Raw genomic sequence first — 18,418 nt, forward strand, 5'->3', positions numbered from 1 at the left:
GCCATATTAAGGGCGGAGCATTACTGGAGAGGTGATACTTTAATGAATATGTGAACGACTGAACACACATAGTATCCTTCATTTCTATTACTGTACCTGAAAAGTTCAGTACTTCAATCTGTCAGTATCGACAAGAACCTAAAAAGTAAGCACAGGGGATAACTATTTTAATTCAGTAATATACATATGATAGAGGCAAACTGTAGGCATACAACTTTCCAAAAGGGGAAGGCTGAAATACAAATACTGCCATTTGGTGATCCCTGAAAGGAATTCTGTGGACATGTCTGTCGAGCTAAAAATGCCCATGTAACATCACAATTGGGTGGTAAATACAAAACTTGGATAGATCGCCACCATACCTGCAATGTAGATACGTTCCTTTCCAGAAATACAAAACACTTGTGAGCGATCTGAATGGAGGACATTGCATACAGCCACATGTTCCATTAATACTTGTGTTAACATCTAAAATTCACACAGCAGCTTGACGTTCAATTATAAAAGTCAGTTTCCTTTTCCTTACATGAGAAAATAGTAGTCATCCCTGCAACACGAGGCATTCATTTTTGAAGACCTGAATACATTATAGAGCACTACATGTGGGGTTGCCAGTACCATTAGGCTGTGAAACAATAAGCAGCAATGTTGACCAGAGGAAAGAATGTGTGCGCTGTGCACGGATTAAGTGAAACTATTAAACAATACTTGAAAACACGACATTTTTACCAGGTTGATGAAAATCAAAAGGTCTGTGATATGTGTAGCCTGCCAAAAACAGAACTAAAATGCATCAAAGTCCTGTTGATATTATGCCTTTAAAAAAAACACATGAAAGGAAAAAAAAAAAAAAATAATCACCTTGCCCCACATTAACCCCAGTTGACACCGTTGTGAGTTTTACAAGAGGGATCTTTGAGAGCTGGTTGGCGCAGCGCTTTTGAACGTTTTGAACTAGTGTTCGTGTGTGTGAGGCGGAACACCCACAACATGTCGAATATGTCCAGGCGTTCGTTGGAAAGTCCCAGGACGTGAATACACCAGAGAGCACAACGGAGAGGGGAGGGGGTGGGGGTCGAGTGGATGAGCGCAAATGTGAGTTCCAAAGGGTATCCAGAATCTTCTTCCTCGTCGTGTTTGTGACTTTCCCTTTTTGCCTTTGACCGCCGCAGTGGTTGGCCGGTCAGTGTGTGTGAGAACATTCCTACGCCAACAAGATGAGAGTCCCACGGGCAAGTTACATGATAAATCAAATACTCTCTTAAAAAAAAAATGATAATAAAAAAATTGGACATAGATGAATCTAATGAACACATCATGAATCACTATGGCTTCATTAAAATACCCCAAAAAGTGCAGATTTTCTCTCTTCTATACATGACGGTCTCTGTTAGAGGGTTAAAAATGTGGAGGGGACCACAGTCCTTTTTCCCCCCCCTAGTTCCTTCACACTGCAATGTGGATCATCTACAGTGCAGATTTTTTTTGAATTTTGTACAACCCTGAAGGGTGATGGCGTCCCTGGATAATATTTCCATCCACTTCCCGGAGGCTTTCGGTCGCCCGTGGAGGGGAGCCGGAGTCCACGTGTCCGGGCTCACATGCAGGTCACCTCGGCCTTGCCCTCCTCCTGCTCGAAGCCGCCTTCCTCCAGGTGGGACAGGGCGCTGGGGTATCCCCCGCCGAACACCGGGAAGCCCCCGATGCCCCCCGCGGCGGAGGGGAACTCCTCAGGGGGCGCGGGGCTCGCCAGCCCCCGGCCGACCGGGCGGCTGGACGCGTCCACGGGGGCCGGCGCCGCCTGAGAAGGAGACGGAGATCAACACAACGCCTCATTTCAACTCACTATGTCAATGGCACTTGATTTATAACCAGTCAGGCTTTAGGACACAGGGCAGTGGACTGAAGTCCACTACCAAAGAGCAGTTTGTTTCCATCATTTACTGAATTCAATTTTTATTATTACAATTGTCACTCTCTTGTTTAGATCGTCGAGAAATAACTGTAGTCAAATACTTCACACAATTTGCCAAAATGCTATGCAATAACTTGGTTCGTTTAAATATTCACACATGTTCGATCCGAAAAGAGTGCTAATTCGTGTGATCATGGAATAAGTTATACCAACTATAATAACAATGAAATAGTAAATATCATAAGGCCCAAATTGTATAAGGTATTTAGGCCCAAATAAATATACAGTGGCACCTTGATTTACGAGTGGCATTTCAATTAATTTCAATGTGGAAAATTGATTTGCTATACGAGCAGATTGAATGACGAGCTCGGTCACGGAACAAATGAAACTCGTAAGTCAAAGTACCACTGTACTATAAGCCCGATATATACAAGAGGTGTTAAGACAAGAACACACATTTGATTTCAAGTAAGAGACTGGCTCGAACTGCCTTCCCAGGGCTAAAGTTACTGATTTAGCGGAATCCACGATCCATTTCATCGCCTTTGATTCGTCAGTTCGACGCAGCGCTGGAAATATCCAATAAAATCAAATTCACGTCGACCAAAAGAGAAGTGGCGTTCCCCAGAGGTGGCGGTTCCAATGTTGTCCCACAGGGGGCAGTGTAGTCACGTTGAGCCAGTCCCTCCATCCCTCACCTGGTTCTTGTGTTGTCCGGCTGGAGGGTTCCTGACCGGTCTCTGGAGGAACACGACCTGCTTGGTTGCCAGATTCCCATCACTGGACACGGAAAAAGGGTCGGATTGACAGGAGTACGGCACAAAAGGAGAATGGCAGGTGCACGATCGCTAAATTCCACACTACTTTCATGACGAGTACATTTTTTTTTAATGTCATTTGTCTTGCTAACAGCGTGTTGGGAAGAATTTGTTCGTAAATAGGCGTGACTGTTAATAAATCCTGTCGCGAATGTGTGTAATATGCGATTTGCGTAAATATACACCCATAAATTTGTCGAGCTCCCGAAGCCATTTGTTTAGAAATGGAAAGGCAGAGAAATATGACACAGGGATGAAGAGATCCTCGAGGGAAGGGTGGGGAAAATAAATAGTACAAAAATGAACTTCAGCCTCCTCTCGTTTAAATGCGGTTTGAAGGAATCGAAGGAAATGAAATTAGTATTTGGTACTTTCAATAGATTCAATAGATATGAGATCTGCTTAAAATGCTCCCAGACCTTTTTGATTCGATATTCCTACTAAAACCTCAGGGTCCAACCACCAGTCAGGCCTTTTATCAAAAGACGTCTTCATTTGATTGAAGGATAAAGTTAGGGGAAACCGCCGGGCATTGTGGCAAAGCGCTTCTCCATACACTGTTGTCGCCATTCGAGCATTTTTGCCGAAAAAAAAAAAAAAAAATTAAAATACATTGGGAGGAATGAAAAAGAAGAATCCAAATTTTGGCTCTATGCACATCGCGCACGCACACACTCGCTGGTTGTTACCTGTCGTGTCTGATGATCGGCGTGGGTAAGACACAAGTGAGCAGCCACCCAAACTCAGCCAGAGTGTGAAGCAGGGGCCCGTAATCTGTTTTCACATTGGAGCTCTGGGATGGATGGATGGATGGACACACACACGGACACACAGACACACAGACACACACACGTGAGTATAGACTTCCCTACATGGAATCCATTACATTGCACACAGTTACGGACACAGTACGTAGAGGGTTAGACACACAAGGCGTCCATCCATCCATGCACTTGTTACTTTTTGTTCATGAACGGACATGATTCGATTTCGAGTCGTAATATTCGTAAATTTTGTTTATCTATTTTTAAAATGGCATTAACTGACGGGACTTATTTTATTTTGAATATTCAATTAAGCACGTTATGTCCAGTGTAGATGTGATCATTTGGACACTCTGTTCGGCAACAGACATACAATCTAAAATCGGTTGAATTGTTTTTCTTCAGCAGCGGTTCGGTTTCCACCTCCCGTCTCGGACGCAGTCACCCTAACCCAATGTTATTAAATCATTGTGATCATTTTCAACCTGTCCTACACTTTCTGCCTCCGGGTGGAGGTGGAGAAGGAACGTTCTCCACCCGCTCTACCTCTCCCTGTCCCTGTCCGCTCGCTCCCTCTCCAGCTCCTCGCTCCGGTGCGGCTGGCGGGCAAGCGAAGCACTTGTGCCCGACGTCAGCGGACCGCACCCCTAGCTATAAAAGACACGCCTAGGGTCTGAGTGGCATTTTTAATGAGAAAAAGAACAACATTTTAGAATATAAAACCTCTCTCTGTAGAGGCTGGACATGTTTTAGTAAGGGAAAAAAAAAAAAAAGTCATGGAACGTATGCACAAAACGCACCAAGGGGGTCTGAAGCTGCCATGCGTGACGCGCCACGGGCTGCACGGGGCTTTTTTTGTTCCGTTCAATAAGGAAACGTAAATAAAAAATGATAGGGCTAAACAATGCGGCTGCCCCTTGAAAGTCGACGAGGCGAATCATTAGTCTGAAACCAGTCAGTCGACTGGATTCAGATTCAAGTCGAACAGTCCCCCCCAGCCAGCGTGCATTACAATAACAGGATAAAACAGATAGACGCTTAAATAATGCACAGGGATGACATTTCAATGAGGAATTATGAAAAAGAGGAATCATATTTATTTGTGTGAACCATCTGCGTCCAGACCCGGACACGGCTCTCCAGGCGCCCCGATCGCAGAGAGCAACACCGAGAGCCGAGCCCCGTTCCTCCAAATAAAACAACTAAAAACAGTGTGGGGGCGGGGCGCGGAGGAACGGGGTACGACTCGTAGACTCTTTACGATTGTTCTCTGCGCATAACGCACGGAGAGGGGTTGATCGGGGAGAGGGTCGCAGAGAAAATGTCTCCATTGCGCACGGTTTCCTTGCGTACTGTTCGCTACACGTGTTTCCGTCCGTAAGGAAATGCAAAATAAAAACACTGTTTTGGTGTGGAGATCGCTGGCACACATCGTCTGCAGCGCCGGAGAGGGAGACGTGCGCCAAATTCGCCCCAATGGTTCCCTCTCCGCGCCCCGCCTCGGGATGGCAGCCGCCTATCTTGCCTATAGGGAGAGCCGAGCCGGCCCGGCCCCGCTTCCGCCCGCTTCCACCGAATAGGCGAATATTCACATTGAACAGCCGAATCCGTAAAAAATAATAATCTAAAAAAGATTCTATTTCTTTTTGTTTTGTTTCCTTGAAACGGGCAACGCGGAGCTCGCAGCTCGAGCCGCAGCTCTTGCAGCTTGTGCGGCGCTGCCGGATCCGATCAAATAGGTGCCGGTCTCAATCTTGGAGGTCCCGGAAGATGTTCCGGCGGGATCCGACGCTAAAGAAGCCCCGGGTATCGTGTATGAACATTATGTTCGCTGGCTGCACTGCCGTCATGCCTGATTTTGACCTCCGGGGATTAATAAAGTGTTCCGTTTGTAGTCAGGTTTTTCTTGGTTTGTCTCGTGATTTGGATGCGTTGGGAATCTTAAATGCATCGCTAGCGCTGCTTTTGTAAACAAAGTTAACCTGTTCCGTTGCCGCTGCAGGATAAGAAATGGCATTTCCGTGTTAAAAATAAATTTTAAAAACGCTGTGAAAAGGGCCAGTGTGAACCCCGCCATTAGAGTGGACGTGGCCTGTAGCTCACAGAGGCGGCGTTCATCGCGCTCAGACCCAGACTCACCTCGATGACGGTCCACTGCTCCACCACGATGGTGTCATTGGCGGGGGGCGAGGTGCTCCTCTCCTCGTACACAAACAGCCCCTCCAGAGACCTGGGCACGGGCTCACCTGCGACACACACACACACACACACACACACACAAAAAAAAACCCTCTAGCTATGGAGAATAACTATGAATCACATTGTCGGGGGCATTGCTACAATTCACCGTTTAAAAGAACAACCCTTCAAGAACCAGAGACCCCTGCCAGGCATCAAAAGATCAATGCACGGCTAAATGTCAAGTTTTGCTTGGGGGCACTTTCCTAGGATGACAATAAACTAGCTGTAAGAAGTCGCCACGCCTTGTTTGTGCATGTGTGCGAGTGCGAGACACACCCACACACACACCCACACACACACACACACACACACACACGTGCTTCTGACTTCCCATGGGCTGTGAGATGTCCACAAGAGACGGTACAGTGGAAGATGGATATCTGCCAGTCTTCTGTGGAACAGGAAGTGAGATCGCAGAGGTTCGGGGTGAGACAGTGCTATATATAGATGCTGTGAGATAGCGAGGGAGGGACCGCAGCCAAAACAGGAAGCAAATTATCAAGTGAGTGTGTGTGTGTGTGTGTGTGTGTGTGTCTACGTGCGCCCGTGTGGTGTCTCAGTAAAAGGGTCAGAGCTCTTCCTGAGAAAACAAGAGCCGCAGCGTTTAGGAGGTTGGGAAAAGAGGGAGAGATTGAATGAGAGCAGCGCTCGTGAAATCCGTCCGATAGACAGATGTGGGTTTGATTGGGATGATGGGTCAGGAGCGGGCGACATATTCCTAATCCCTAATCTCATTCTCCGTTTGTTTTAATCCCAGCCGGTCGTTCTGTAAAAACGCCGGGGCGTGTAATTGCTCACGGCTCTTTCAGGGGGAGAAATCTTCACTCTGGGGCCTGTTTTTGTGTTTACCATAGTGCACATAATATAGCTCCCATACACCGTACAACCCAGTCTGGTTGTACGGTGTATGGGAGCGGTGATATACACCATAAAAGGTTTGCGCTGGGCTGACCGATCCGTCCAAACAGGGTAACTGAGCCTCTTCTGGTTATTTTGATTTGACTGATGTCATTTCCCCCAGAGCCACGTTGGTCCCAACACATGGCAACACTTAGCCACCGGGAAACAGAGCCGGCCGAGCGGCGGTAAAGTTGGTTAGCAAGCCGCAGATACCTTTGGGTGTGTCCCAGTAGACGAAGGAGTCCACCAGGGACCAGCCTTTGCGGTAGTAGGCGGCCGTCAGCTCCAGCCAATCGGCCTCCAGAGCGCTGACCACCTGGCCCTTTCTCGAAACGCGCATGGAGAGCGCCCCCTGGTGGTACTGACACGCCAGCGAGTCTAGCGGCACGCAGCCGGGGGCCCACGAGTGGAAGAACACCAGCAGCCTCAGGTCTGTGCCGGGAGAAGGACGGAGAGACGTCTGAAACCAGGTTCAGCGCCGAGGGCTTCCTCGGTTGAAACCACAGAAAATCAGCATGAAAAATTGGACCGGAGCTCGTCTCACCCGGGCTGTAGGTGTTCTCCTCCAGCTCCCGGTCTTCGGGCGGGGTGTGCGGAGGGGTGTGCGGCGGCGAGCGGCAGCCCCGTTTTGGACTGTGCACCCTGCCGTTGCTGATCCCGCTCACCTGCTGGAGCACCGAGCCCACGAATCGGACGCCCCCGCGGGCACTGCTGTTCACCTGCAAATTATAGAATTCGAAGCTTCAGTGGATGGATATACAGTAGATGGCAGTGTGTGTCTGCTTTGCCGGCATCAAATCTGCTCTCATGGAAAAGTACATTCGGTGGACATGAAAGCGGCAGCGAGCAGTCACGTGTCGAGCGCTCCACTATCAGATGCAATCTCGCCGCTTCCTGCTGCTGCAGATTACAACAGAGATCCAACGCTCCATTTGTTGAGGTTTGTGCGTCACGCGAGTGTCCTGACTGGACTTGCGCCGCTCCGTCGTGACCTTGAGGTTTTACCGTGTGGAAGCCTTTGTGACTGACCCTGTCGATGAGCGCTCTGACAGTATCACCGGTCAGCGACTCTCCCGGGAGCGGCCACTCCTCCACTCTCAGCATGGGCACGCTGTGGCACATGGACACTGCATGCTTACTGGAATGGAAAGCCACACACACACACACACACACACACACACACACACACACACACACACACACACACAAAAACACAAACACACAAACACACACAAAATGTCATGGCGTGCTATATGTGTAAAAACAAACTGCTATCCTACAATCCCTGCCATTTGGCAATTGAAATTGTTATTTCCGCTGTATTTATATCAACAGGGTGGGATCGTTGATCTCCTCTCTGTGACCCCGTTGCGCCTCTCCAGCTGGGGAGAGTTCATAGTTTACTTGTATTTGTCAATGAGTTGCAGACACAGAGAGCTTGAATTATTGATGTGCTCAGCATGAGACGGCTTCTGCAAGAGGTACACAACAATTAGGACTGAGATGGTTTAGTCATCCATACTATATTGCATCTGTGATATGTTGTTTTATGTCAATTGAGCATAAAAAATTTAGAAACCTATCGAAAATTATTGTTTTAATAAGTGTTTATAAAATGTTGTTTTAAGTGGTCATATTCTCCCGACATATTAGGCTCTTTGAGGTCTTCAAGACGTCATTGGCCGCCGAGGGACCTCTGTTGTCAGGGTAAATTCCTAGCCAATGGCATCTGCCCACACGGCTCACCCACCAAGTGGAGTCAAAACATCCTCCGAGGGAGTCCCCCACCCCTCACCCTGACTACTTCCAGGCACGCCAGTCTGGCCGCCCACCGATGCTCCACATTAAATATGCAGCTGATGTCATTCATCATTCATCTACTGTATTTACTAGAGTGTGTGTGCATGTGTGTGTGGACTGGTGGGCAGGTGTCTGTGTGGCCCGGATGGGCTGTAACCGAAGCATAAGCATCATAATAGGCTTGTATATGCAAATTTGAGTATGTGTGTGTGTGTGTTTGTGTGTGTGTGCGCACTGACCTGGGTCTGGGCCGTGCCAAGATGGCACGGTACAGCAGGCTGAAGGGCAGGGATCGGGTTCGCCCCACTGAGAGGATGATGGGGTGCAGGGCAGCCAGGATGTAGCCCTGTGTGTAGTAGGGCTGCAAGGCCTGGGGCAGCTCACACAGCGAGGACACGTACTGCACCGTGGGACGACTCCCTGGGCGGAGGGATCCATGAAGTAGAAGAGGAGAGAGTTAAAAAAAAAAAAAAAAAAAAAAGGTCTGACGTGTTAAACTGTTAAGCAAATGTGACTGTGCTGCAAGGGAAACAGATACATCCAGAGATTTATCGGGGAAAAATACCAACATCACACACAAAGATCTTAAGACTGGATGTACTGGATTCATGGAAACACACACAAGGGGGGGGGGGGGGGGGGGGGGTTAGTCAAAAGCCACAGTCATTTTGGAACCGTGCTCCTGGACCGCCCTCGTCCTTGCTGATATTTCCGTTATGGACTTGCTGGAGACATTTCTGATCCCATAGCATCCCATATATCCTCAAAGAATCCTAATTAGATGCTCAGTCAGCAGCAATCGTACCGTCGCTGACGGTGATGGGAATGGACGCGTTGGCACACAGACACACAAGAGTCCGAGAGGAATGTAGAGGATACAGCATTGGACTGTTCACTCAGCCTCGCTCTGCAGAGGGCCTCGCAGCCATGGCTTTTCAGTGCTTCAACTCGGGCACAAAGGAAAGGATGTATTTTACAGTGGGCGCCAGGGCTCTCCATCCCTCCCCTCTTTCATAGCGGACGTGCAGTCACCCGCCCATCCATCCACCTGTCTGCCCTGCCATGGCGAGGAGTTCTAGTCTTTAGAAGAGGAGCTCCTTTTCAAAGAGAGAACTGTCTTTGAGCAGCCTGTAAAACAAATGTTAAAAAGTTTGTTGTATCTAAATGTGAAGTAAATGTTCACTAATTAATGAGGCTACTGGCCTTTTAAAAAGATGCTCCATAAAACAGAACCGGATTTTCTTGAAGTTGAACTACACATTCATTAGTGAGAAACATAGATACTAAATTGGATCTATTATGGGGGGAAAAAACCAAAACAAAACACTTTTTCAGTGCTCGTGCTCTCTGTTGGGCCTACTAACACACACACACACACACACACACACACACACACACACACACACACACACACACACACACACACACACACACACACACACACACACACACACACACACACACACACACACACACACACACACACACACCCCAGTCGTTTTTTTTGTGGGTAGCCTAGGTCAGAAAACATGTGCTTCAACAATTTGCCTCTCCTCCTACATCAAGTGGAGGCTCATTAGACTTAAACTCCACCCACGGCTTGAGAACTGCCTTTGCGAGGGTGCGCCATTTTTCCCCCCCTCGCAGGCGCCGGACCCGCCCGCTAGCATTATGTCGAGACTTAAAACTTAAACATGGGAAGTGCTCTGTTGTTGACTGCACACACCAGCACAAATTACTACATCGGTCCCCAGCCTCAGAGGACAGAAGCGCTGAGTGGATAAAGTTTATTTTTGATGGCAACGCCCCAGCTCCAGTTGGAAAAAACCTGTACGTGTGTGCTAAGCACTTGTGCAGAAACTGTGCACGGATCCCAGCAGGAGCAGGCCACCACTCGCCCCGAGTTTGGAGGCCCTACCTCCCCCATGGCCGGGGCGCTGCACCCGATCAAAGTCCGCGGAGGTCCCGGGCCATGACCCTGGAACCGCCTGGCTGATCGACCCCAAACTGTGCACGGATCCGGGGGAGGACCCGACAACCACTCGTCCCAAGTTTGGAGGCCCTACCTCCCCCCAGGGCCGGGCCGCTGTACCTGATCAGAGCGGAGGTCCTGGGGTTCTGGTTGTTCTGGATCAAACATCATCAATTAACTGAGTGGTATTTTCAGCAAAAGATAAAAAAAAAAAAAAAATACATGTTTTGGGGAGCTCAGAGACCTATATTAACTTGTTGAAAAGGAGTATTTTATGGGACCTTCAATATCTTAGTTTGAGTTGAACTTGGGGAAAATTAACTGTTTGCAACCTGAATTTACCCTTGGATTTCCTCATTAAACTTCTTAAATTGAAGTTATTTGAATGGCAGACGCCTTGCCTCCGCCAGAGTTTCTGTTATCTGGTGTTTGCCGGTTTTTTGACCGGGAAAATCTGTTGAAGTCCGACATATTTAAATCTCTCTGGTCAAAATGTCCGGTGAAAATAATTTCCCCCGTAAGAAAAATTTGAATTAGTGCTAGGCGATAAATGGATAACGATAATTATCACAATATTTTTTTCCCACTCAATGTCGAAAATAGACTCGACTATCTTGTTAAAAAAATAAATTTTGGAAATTGAAGTCTCCCAGGACATGATGACCGGCACCAATTGTTTCTAACGGAAACCCTGGCGTAAAACCGGACCGATGGCTCTTTTTTTTTTTTTTGTGTAGGATCTCGACTCAACAGTTGCACATTAGGGACACATTGGAGTCTGAACGAGCCACTACAACTTACAACACTACACCAAAAACGATGCTCGTCAAACAAGAAATAGCAAGGAAAGACACTGTGTCTAACCACAACTTTAGAGGAGATACACAACTTTGACTCGACTGCACAAACTGCACTTTGACTTAAAACGTCACGCCCGTCACGCAACACTGAACCGATCTCCTTCAGATCGGGGGATGTCGTTCGCTGTTTGAATCGGATGATGTGTCTGAAGCACTTGATCTTGAGCTCTGTTTTTCCAGACGAACCAATGAGACGTCTACCAACCCGTACACGTTCAGGAGGTGGCGGCGGCGGCTGCGTTGAACCACACCGCCGCACGCTTAAATAAAAAGGTCCTAGAAAGAAAAAAAAAAAAAAAAAAAAAAGTAAAAATAACTCGAGGCTCAGATGCGAGCGCATGATATTTTTAGTGTTGTTCCATCAGCTGCGGTGAGTGATGTGGTCTGAGCCCCGGTGCTCTGCGCCCAGTGGAAGGTGTGGTTCGGCGCGGGTTTATTTTGCTGGCTAAATCCCGAAAAAACATTTACGGATAATGGGTGAGTTGTTTCCACCGACGGTTGTCGCTGAAAATTGGAGCATCACATTTTTTTTGGAGGGGGGGGCTGACTGGTCACACGTACTGTAGATCTCAAAGGATTTTGTGTTATCCACTTGTGCGAGAAAGTAGTGAAGAACACTGTGTTTTGGATTTTGCTGGTGCCCGGGTAGAGCCAGGTTGTTGTTGTTGTTGTTGCTGCTGCTGCTGCGTTTCTCAAGGCTCTGGCCGGCGATCCCTGCGACTATCGCCGCGTTTCCTGTGTCCACAAAGGCTGGTTTGTTCACAGAGGGACTGGAGCCGTGCCACACTCACACAGAGTGGTGGGTGGTGGGTGGTGGTGGGGGGCAGGACATAAAACATACTTAGCGGATTCCCAGTCTCACAACACACAAAAACGCAGCATTTTAAAAAGGAAAGACAGACAGGAGGAAGGGGAGGGGAGGGGAGGGGGGGGGGAGGGGGCGAGAATTCCTAACTGCACCCCCGCATTTTCACACACAAACACCCCTGAGACGGCGGAGCGGGGACTGAGCAGAGACTGGCTGACTGAGTTTTGGTGGAGTGGCTGGACCGGTGGCCGTAAAAACAAAAACGTGGTTTATTGGCGCTCCTCCGTGCGGAAGTAGGCACTCAACACAACGTCGTTGAGTCAAACGCGTACTTAGTGTAGTCTGCAAATACCCGTCCACAGTGTCACAGCGGATGCACTATTGCCCTCCAGGGGACACGCACACGCACACGCACACACACACACACACACACACACACACACACACACACACACACACACACACACACACACACACACACACGCACACATCTCCGCCTTCTCCCCTTGCTTTTTAGTTCCCCCACCCCGCCAGCAACCCCCATCCCCACCCGCCCCGCCGTCTCCCACACAACCAAGGCCTCTGTTTCAGCGCTACGTGGAGAAAGCGGATGGAGGGGGGACACCAGGGGTGGGGGGGTGGAAGAGAGGAGGACGGGAGCGGAGGGCAGGGTCGTGTGGGGCGGTGCAGTGCGGTGCGGTGTGGCTGCGTGGCAGAAAGAAAAATAAAGAAAGAATAAAAAATAAATGATACCGGGAGAGGATGGAGAGAGGAGCTAAGCAACAACCGAAGGAAAAGCGACGAGGAGGGAGGCTATCGACCCGAGAAAGCGGGCGGGGAGAGGGGTGTGAGCAGATAGACTTTATGAGCCAGAAAAGCCCGTGTGTGAAAGCGAGAGCTGGTGGGTGTATGAAAGAAAATTAAAAGAAAAGAGGAGGAAGCTGCCTGGCAAATGGGGCAGATGAAAAGCAGTTAACACCACAAAAGAATTAGAGTGAAAAATTAATGGAGAGCCGGTAGAAAGGAAACTAGAGGGTATGAAACTAACTGGTTGCCCAATTTGAATATGGAGGGCTCCCATAAGGGAGGGGGGAGAGAGATAGAGAGAGCGAGAGAGATAGAGAGAGAGAGAGAGAGAGGGAATCCTAATATGATTAAAGATGGCACCTAACCCTACTAATTTGGCCATCTCTGTAAACACATCATCACATCAGACCAAGGTGCATTATGCCAATCAAGGTTCCTTTAAAGGGGACCTTTAATGCTTTGCTTATTTTCTGTCATGTATATAATGTCACACTGTGGGATGTTCATATTAGACGTGGCCAAAAGTGTCAAATAATGAGGTGAACCAACGCTCCGTTTCCGCTTTTTTTTTTTTTTATACCTTGTCACCTGCTCCACCCGATCCGCTGTGCATTTCTCCAGACATAACCAATAAAAATTGTGTGTTTTTATTGTAGATGTATCCCCCCCCCTTTTTTCTTTTTTTTTTCTTTCTGCCGTTTACTTGAAACAAAAAAATCCCTGCATCTGAGTCCCGGTGCAGGGCCTTGGAGACCTAATATGAGAGACGACTCAGCAACTGGATTGCTTATTTCTCGCTACAAATTTGTTCAGAAACAGATTTTATTGTACTCACAAGGTGAAATCAGGGAAAGTTTACAGAGTAAATAAAACGGAGCGCGGAGTAAAGCTCAAACCCCATTGGCTCAGAACTAGGGGCTTGGCTGCTCATTCACAATTAAAGCTACACGCACAGTTTTTTTAATTCAAAAACATGTTTTGGGACCTCAGAGACCTATATTAGAGAACTAGGTGGAAAAAGCAGCATAATAGGTCCCTATGCCGCGGCTGCAGATGGCAGCATGGCTTCCTTCCCCCGTGACCGCACAGCTGCCCCAAGTCGGCCGAATCGGCGCCCGCACGGCCCTGGTTGGTCCGATCCGGGGCAGGGAGCTTTCTTAATGTTTGTCTGTCTTGCAGAGGGGATAATTCTGTATCATTTATCCTTTTGGTCAGCGAGCTTTTTTGTTCCGTTTGTTTCATAAAAACTCTCGCCATGCCAGTAACGCACGTCACGAAAGACTCCGCCCCACCCCCCAACACGTACCTGTGGGCAAAGACTCCCACAGTCCTCTTTAAAGTCAAGTGGAGTTAGAGAACACTGCTCTGAGGGAAGAGGATTTTTTTCATACATTGTGTTATATTGGAGGTGCCCTTGCCATCTCCTCCAAAAATTATTAATCAAAACACTATCTTTAATCACACATAATCCGCTCGATTCCCAGATCAGACAGAGATTATGGCGTGGATTGTAGCAATCGCTCAGTGGAAGGGGAGAAAACGGTGTATGGAGGTAAAACCAGGCTGATGTAGTTCCACAATCGGGATGGAGCACAAAGGCTTTGGCAAGGCGTCGCCGCAGATAACCTTGGAAAGAGTCTCTGCGGTGGTGGTTTGAGGGGTGGGGGTGGGTGGATTGTCCCGCATTGGTTTCATCTTTTATCTTCATTTCATCCACCCCTGCCTCCATGCATCCCACTGCTAATGAATACACTTCACTTCATGTTAAGCCATCACCCCCATCCTCACAAATCCCCACGTGTCCTCCCATTTATCCATCTCTTTGCCCCCGTTCCAGTTATTCATCTTCGGGGAGTTCAGCGAGTCCATGGATGGCACTGGCCCACGGGTGGCGAAACAGTTTAGAAAATTCCTGCGCCTGGTTTGTCTGGATCCTAGAGGCTAGGTCTCACAATTGTGAATATTCGTTTGTCAGATGCGCAGCGAGAGAAGAGGTTTGCGCCCTTTTTCCTTAAGGAGGTGGATTGATTCAAAGCTGTGCAAGATATAGGTATTGGATAATAAATGTCCGTTCCCATTTAGGCGTTGAATGACCCACTCTCCAATGCATCAGTACAATCAATGACAGAACCAATCCAAATATCAACGCCACTATTCGTTTGAGGAAATTAAACGGATGGGGAAAAAAAAAAAAAAAAAGACTTGGCAACGGAAATTATCATCGTTGCCTAGAAAGAGGTGTGAAAGTATGAAATTCCTTCAAAGACTGAGAACTTGGCAATGACACACATATCCACACACACCGGTGGGCCCAGGGCCCTGCTCGCAGTAATCAGCAGGGGGTGGGGGGTGGGGGTATTAGCCATTAGGTACTTTGATGTGCTGCCTGGCCCTGGCTCCAGGCCTCCAGATTCAGTCTCCGCTCTCACAACCAGTAATAGGTCACTAAAAGGAGGCCAAGCTCAGCGTGTAGCGCAGGGAGGACTACGGCTTCTGGGGACAAACTCGAGGGAGGCGGATATCTGTGTGTGTGTGTGTGTGTGTGTGTGTGTGTGTGTGTCCCAGAAATGTTTCATCGATTCAAGGCAAAGCAAGGGCAGTGTGTGTGAGGCGAGCAACATGTCACTCACATCACCACAGCGACTACAGTCCCAACAACCCAAATTTAAAGACAAGGGCTGTTGCCAGCGGTGCAGCATCACTCTGTAGCTACACGTCTGCCCACAGGGCGAGTTAATGATTCATAATGGGGTGAGACGCCCCCAGTGAGGCATCATGGTCTTTAAATTTCCCTTGTACGGACCCAAAAGGTGGTTATGAGGAATCCGGCACAATAAAAACTTTGCTGACTGGCCGTGTTGCTATGCAAAAACAATTCTGTAAAAAAAAGAGAACATTTTTCTTATGTCTATCGTTGGCACATTTAACCAGCTCCAGGATCTAAATGGCTTGCACAATCTGAATTAGCAGTGAAAAAAAACCCCAAAAAACAAAACAAAAAAAACCTTGTATGAACAACACGCCTTAATGACCGCTGCATGCCAGAACACTGTCCTCCCATCCAACCTGTAGTTTTCATTCAAACCCTGTTTCACACCTAATACTGTCTCTCTGCATATAACTTTGGGTAAGGTCGTCATCGCCGCCGTGGCCTCAAAGTAGGCAAATTAGGAAAGCAGTCAAAGAGGCATCGATGCCACATGCCTCCACTGTACGTAGTAAAGGCAGGTGGCGTGTGGCCTACCACTGGGGACGGATTTTCAAGAGTTACACAGGACACTCAGACCTGTGGACTGCCTGACATCTGCCGCCCAGGTGCTCCGCAGGAATGGAAGAGTGTGACGCACGCCGTTAACGCTCTTACACAAAATTGTCCGACGCCGACTACGACTTTGCACCCCTCTCTCTTAGGTAAAAAAAGAGAAAGTTCACCCAAGTTCATCTAATTCCAAGCAGACTTTGATTCGTCGTATGAATACACTTTAGTAACCTGTCGAAAGCTATGATTTAATATGACTTCACACTCCTCTGTGGAGGTGAAGACACACCAACTAATAGATAAGGTCACCAAGACGATAACGTCTCAGATCACCTTCAAGTCCACAAAGTCGGGGGCTGGCATAATGCGTAACCGAGGTCGCCAAAACACCATAAATTTGGGTTTAGAGTAGACAAAAAACACAATACCAAAAAGTCATCCACCACCAAATCGCAGATCTTCCTTTTTCCCCCTCTTATAAACCAATGACGATACAGACAGTCTGTCATAGTACCATGATTCGTCTGTCACTGTGACTTACTGGGAAACAACGGCAAAACAACAACAAAAACATCTCAAGCGTATTTAGACCTGGTGAATCACCAACATGCTGCAGATGGGAAGGTGAACTTGGGTCTCAGGGAAGGCAGCATACTGGAGACTTGTTGGAACAAGGAAACAGGCCCTGGGCTGATGCCTCCAGGACAGAAGTACCACTCGACAGCACATGACCGGTAGTGGTGGTGGTGGTGGTGGCACACACACACACACACACACACACACACACACACACACTTTATTTATAAGGCTGATGTAGAATGTAAAAGATCAGACCGCTTCTGGAATTCAAACAACTGTAAAAGGCATAAACTATGGGTCAGGGCTTAAATTACAATACCAGGGCCCTAACTGGTTACATTTTAATGTTTTTTTTTACACTCTGTATTGGGACCCAGATCGACAAAAACAACTAATGCGCATGTAAAGCACGTGGCAAATGTGCTGTTTTCTACTCATGAGGAAGCCAACACATTGCTTTGCTTGGTCGAGGTCTGAGCATCTGATTTAGAAAATGAGCACTTTACTGCATGAGAGCGGGGGGACTGCTGTTTACACCCCCCCCCCCCACCCCCCCTTCCTATTCAACAATTTAATGGCCATTTCCTTCCAAATAGGTCAGAGTCAACACAGCCAGAGTCCCCGATGAGGGGGATTATTCATCCAAAAAGACAAATGGCAGCTATGGCCATTTGAGATTATCATGCATATTCAAATGTAACTCCATGTGATTGCATGTGTATTGCTGAATTCAGTGTATGTGCATGGGGTATGGGGTGCATGGGGAATGGGGTGCATGCCATGCCTGTGTGTGCATTTTGCATGCATGTGTGACAAGGGACAAGTGTAGAAGAGGTAGTAGGAAAAAAAAAACAACAACCCAAAAACCTTCTGACCTAGTTCCAGATAGGCTGAGATAGCAGCCCTGTTGCTAGGAAAACTCCAAGCCACCCTGTGCACACTCTGAATTAAAACAGACTGACAGGGGACATCTCATCCATCCATCCATCCATCCACCCAAGTGATGTCTCCTCAGAATAATCAAACCCACCTTCCAAGCTGAAGTCGAGCAGCACGTACTCGTACACGGTGTCGGTCTTGGTCTCCACCTGCGGTCTCCTCAGGGTGGAGTAGATCTTCCCGGGGCTGCTGTCCTCCGGGTCCTCCAGCTTCCTCAGCCCGCAGCCCATGGCTTTCCTTGGCGGGGATGTCGCCGGGCGGGAGTCCGGTCTACCGCACGGAGCTCTCCCTAACGGGACCGCTCCATGATCCGTCCCAAGATGCCGGTCCCCTCCGTCCCACTCACCCCCGAAGCACAAAGCACGAAGCGCGGCGTTTTATTTCGCTTGAAGCGGCTCCGCGCGGAAAAGTTCCCCGGGGAAAAGTTTTTGTTGGTGTTGTTAGTTTGGGGGGAAGTTAAGGTGTGTCCGTTTGGCTAAAAAATAAACAAATTGCCAAGACGGGAATTTCCGAACGGAGAAGGCGGTAACGCGTCGCCCCCCGGGCCCGGGATCATGGAGTGCGGCTTTGAGCAAAGCGCGTCCGTTCAGCGGGAGGGAAAGTTGGCGACGCGTGCGCGGTCGCGAACGGCCCGTTCGCGAAATGACATCTTTTTAGATGACTCGGGCGTCGGGAGTCACTCCGACAAAACACCGCGCAAGGGAGTGGATCTCCCACTCGCGAGCTGAAAATAATCACTGAACGCCGCGCTCA

At 48.4% G+C, this 18,418-nt stretch overlaps 1 protein-coding gene across 1 annotated transcript; it reads right to left on the reverse strand.

The window, feature by feature from the left end:
* Positions 1-161: 161 nt before the first annotated feature.
* rftn2 (raftlin family member 2) lies at positions 162-18,141 on the reverse strand. The gene is made up of 9 exons (XM_080019754.1): positions 17,757-18,141; positions 8,681-8,861; positions 7,671-7,779; positions 7,186-7,360; positions 6,855-7,073; positions 5,640-5,746; positions 3,426-3,529; positions 2,617-2,698; positions 162-1,801 (listed from the first exon to the last, which is right to left on the reverse strand). The coding sequence occupies exons 1-9, from the start codon at positions 17,893-17,895 to the stop codon at positions 1,598-1,600; spliced, it is 1,320 nt and encodes a 439-aa protein (XP_079875880.1). The 5' UTR covers positions 17,896-18,141; the 3' UTR covers positions 162-1,597.
* Between the last annotated feature and the right edge of the window lie 277 nt (positions 18,142-18,418).

This window comes from Zeus faber, assembly GCF_960531495.2.
Source record: "Zeus faber genome assembly, chromosome: 18".
NCBI classification, from domain to species: Eukaryota; Metazoa; Chordata; class Actinopteri; order Zeiformes; family Zeidae; genus Zeus; species Zeus faber.

Bases quoted from the DNA above. Each gene is read 5' to 3' on its own strand.
- rftn2 (XM_080019754.1), bottom strand. From the start codon at position 17,895: ATGGGCTGCGGGCTGAGGAAGCTGGAGGACCCGGAGGACAGCAGCCCC. The intron at 7,780-8,680 runs GTCAGTGCGCAC...TTTCCATTCCAG, and splicing joins TTGGCACGGCCCAGACCCAG to TAAGCATGCAGTGTCCATGT. The intron at 3,530-5,639 runs GTGAGTCTGGGT...CATCCATCCCAG, and splicing joins AGCAGTGGACCGTCATCGAG to AGCTCCAATGTGAAAACAGA.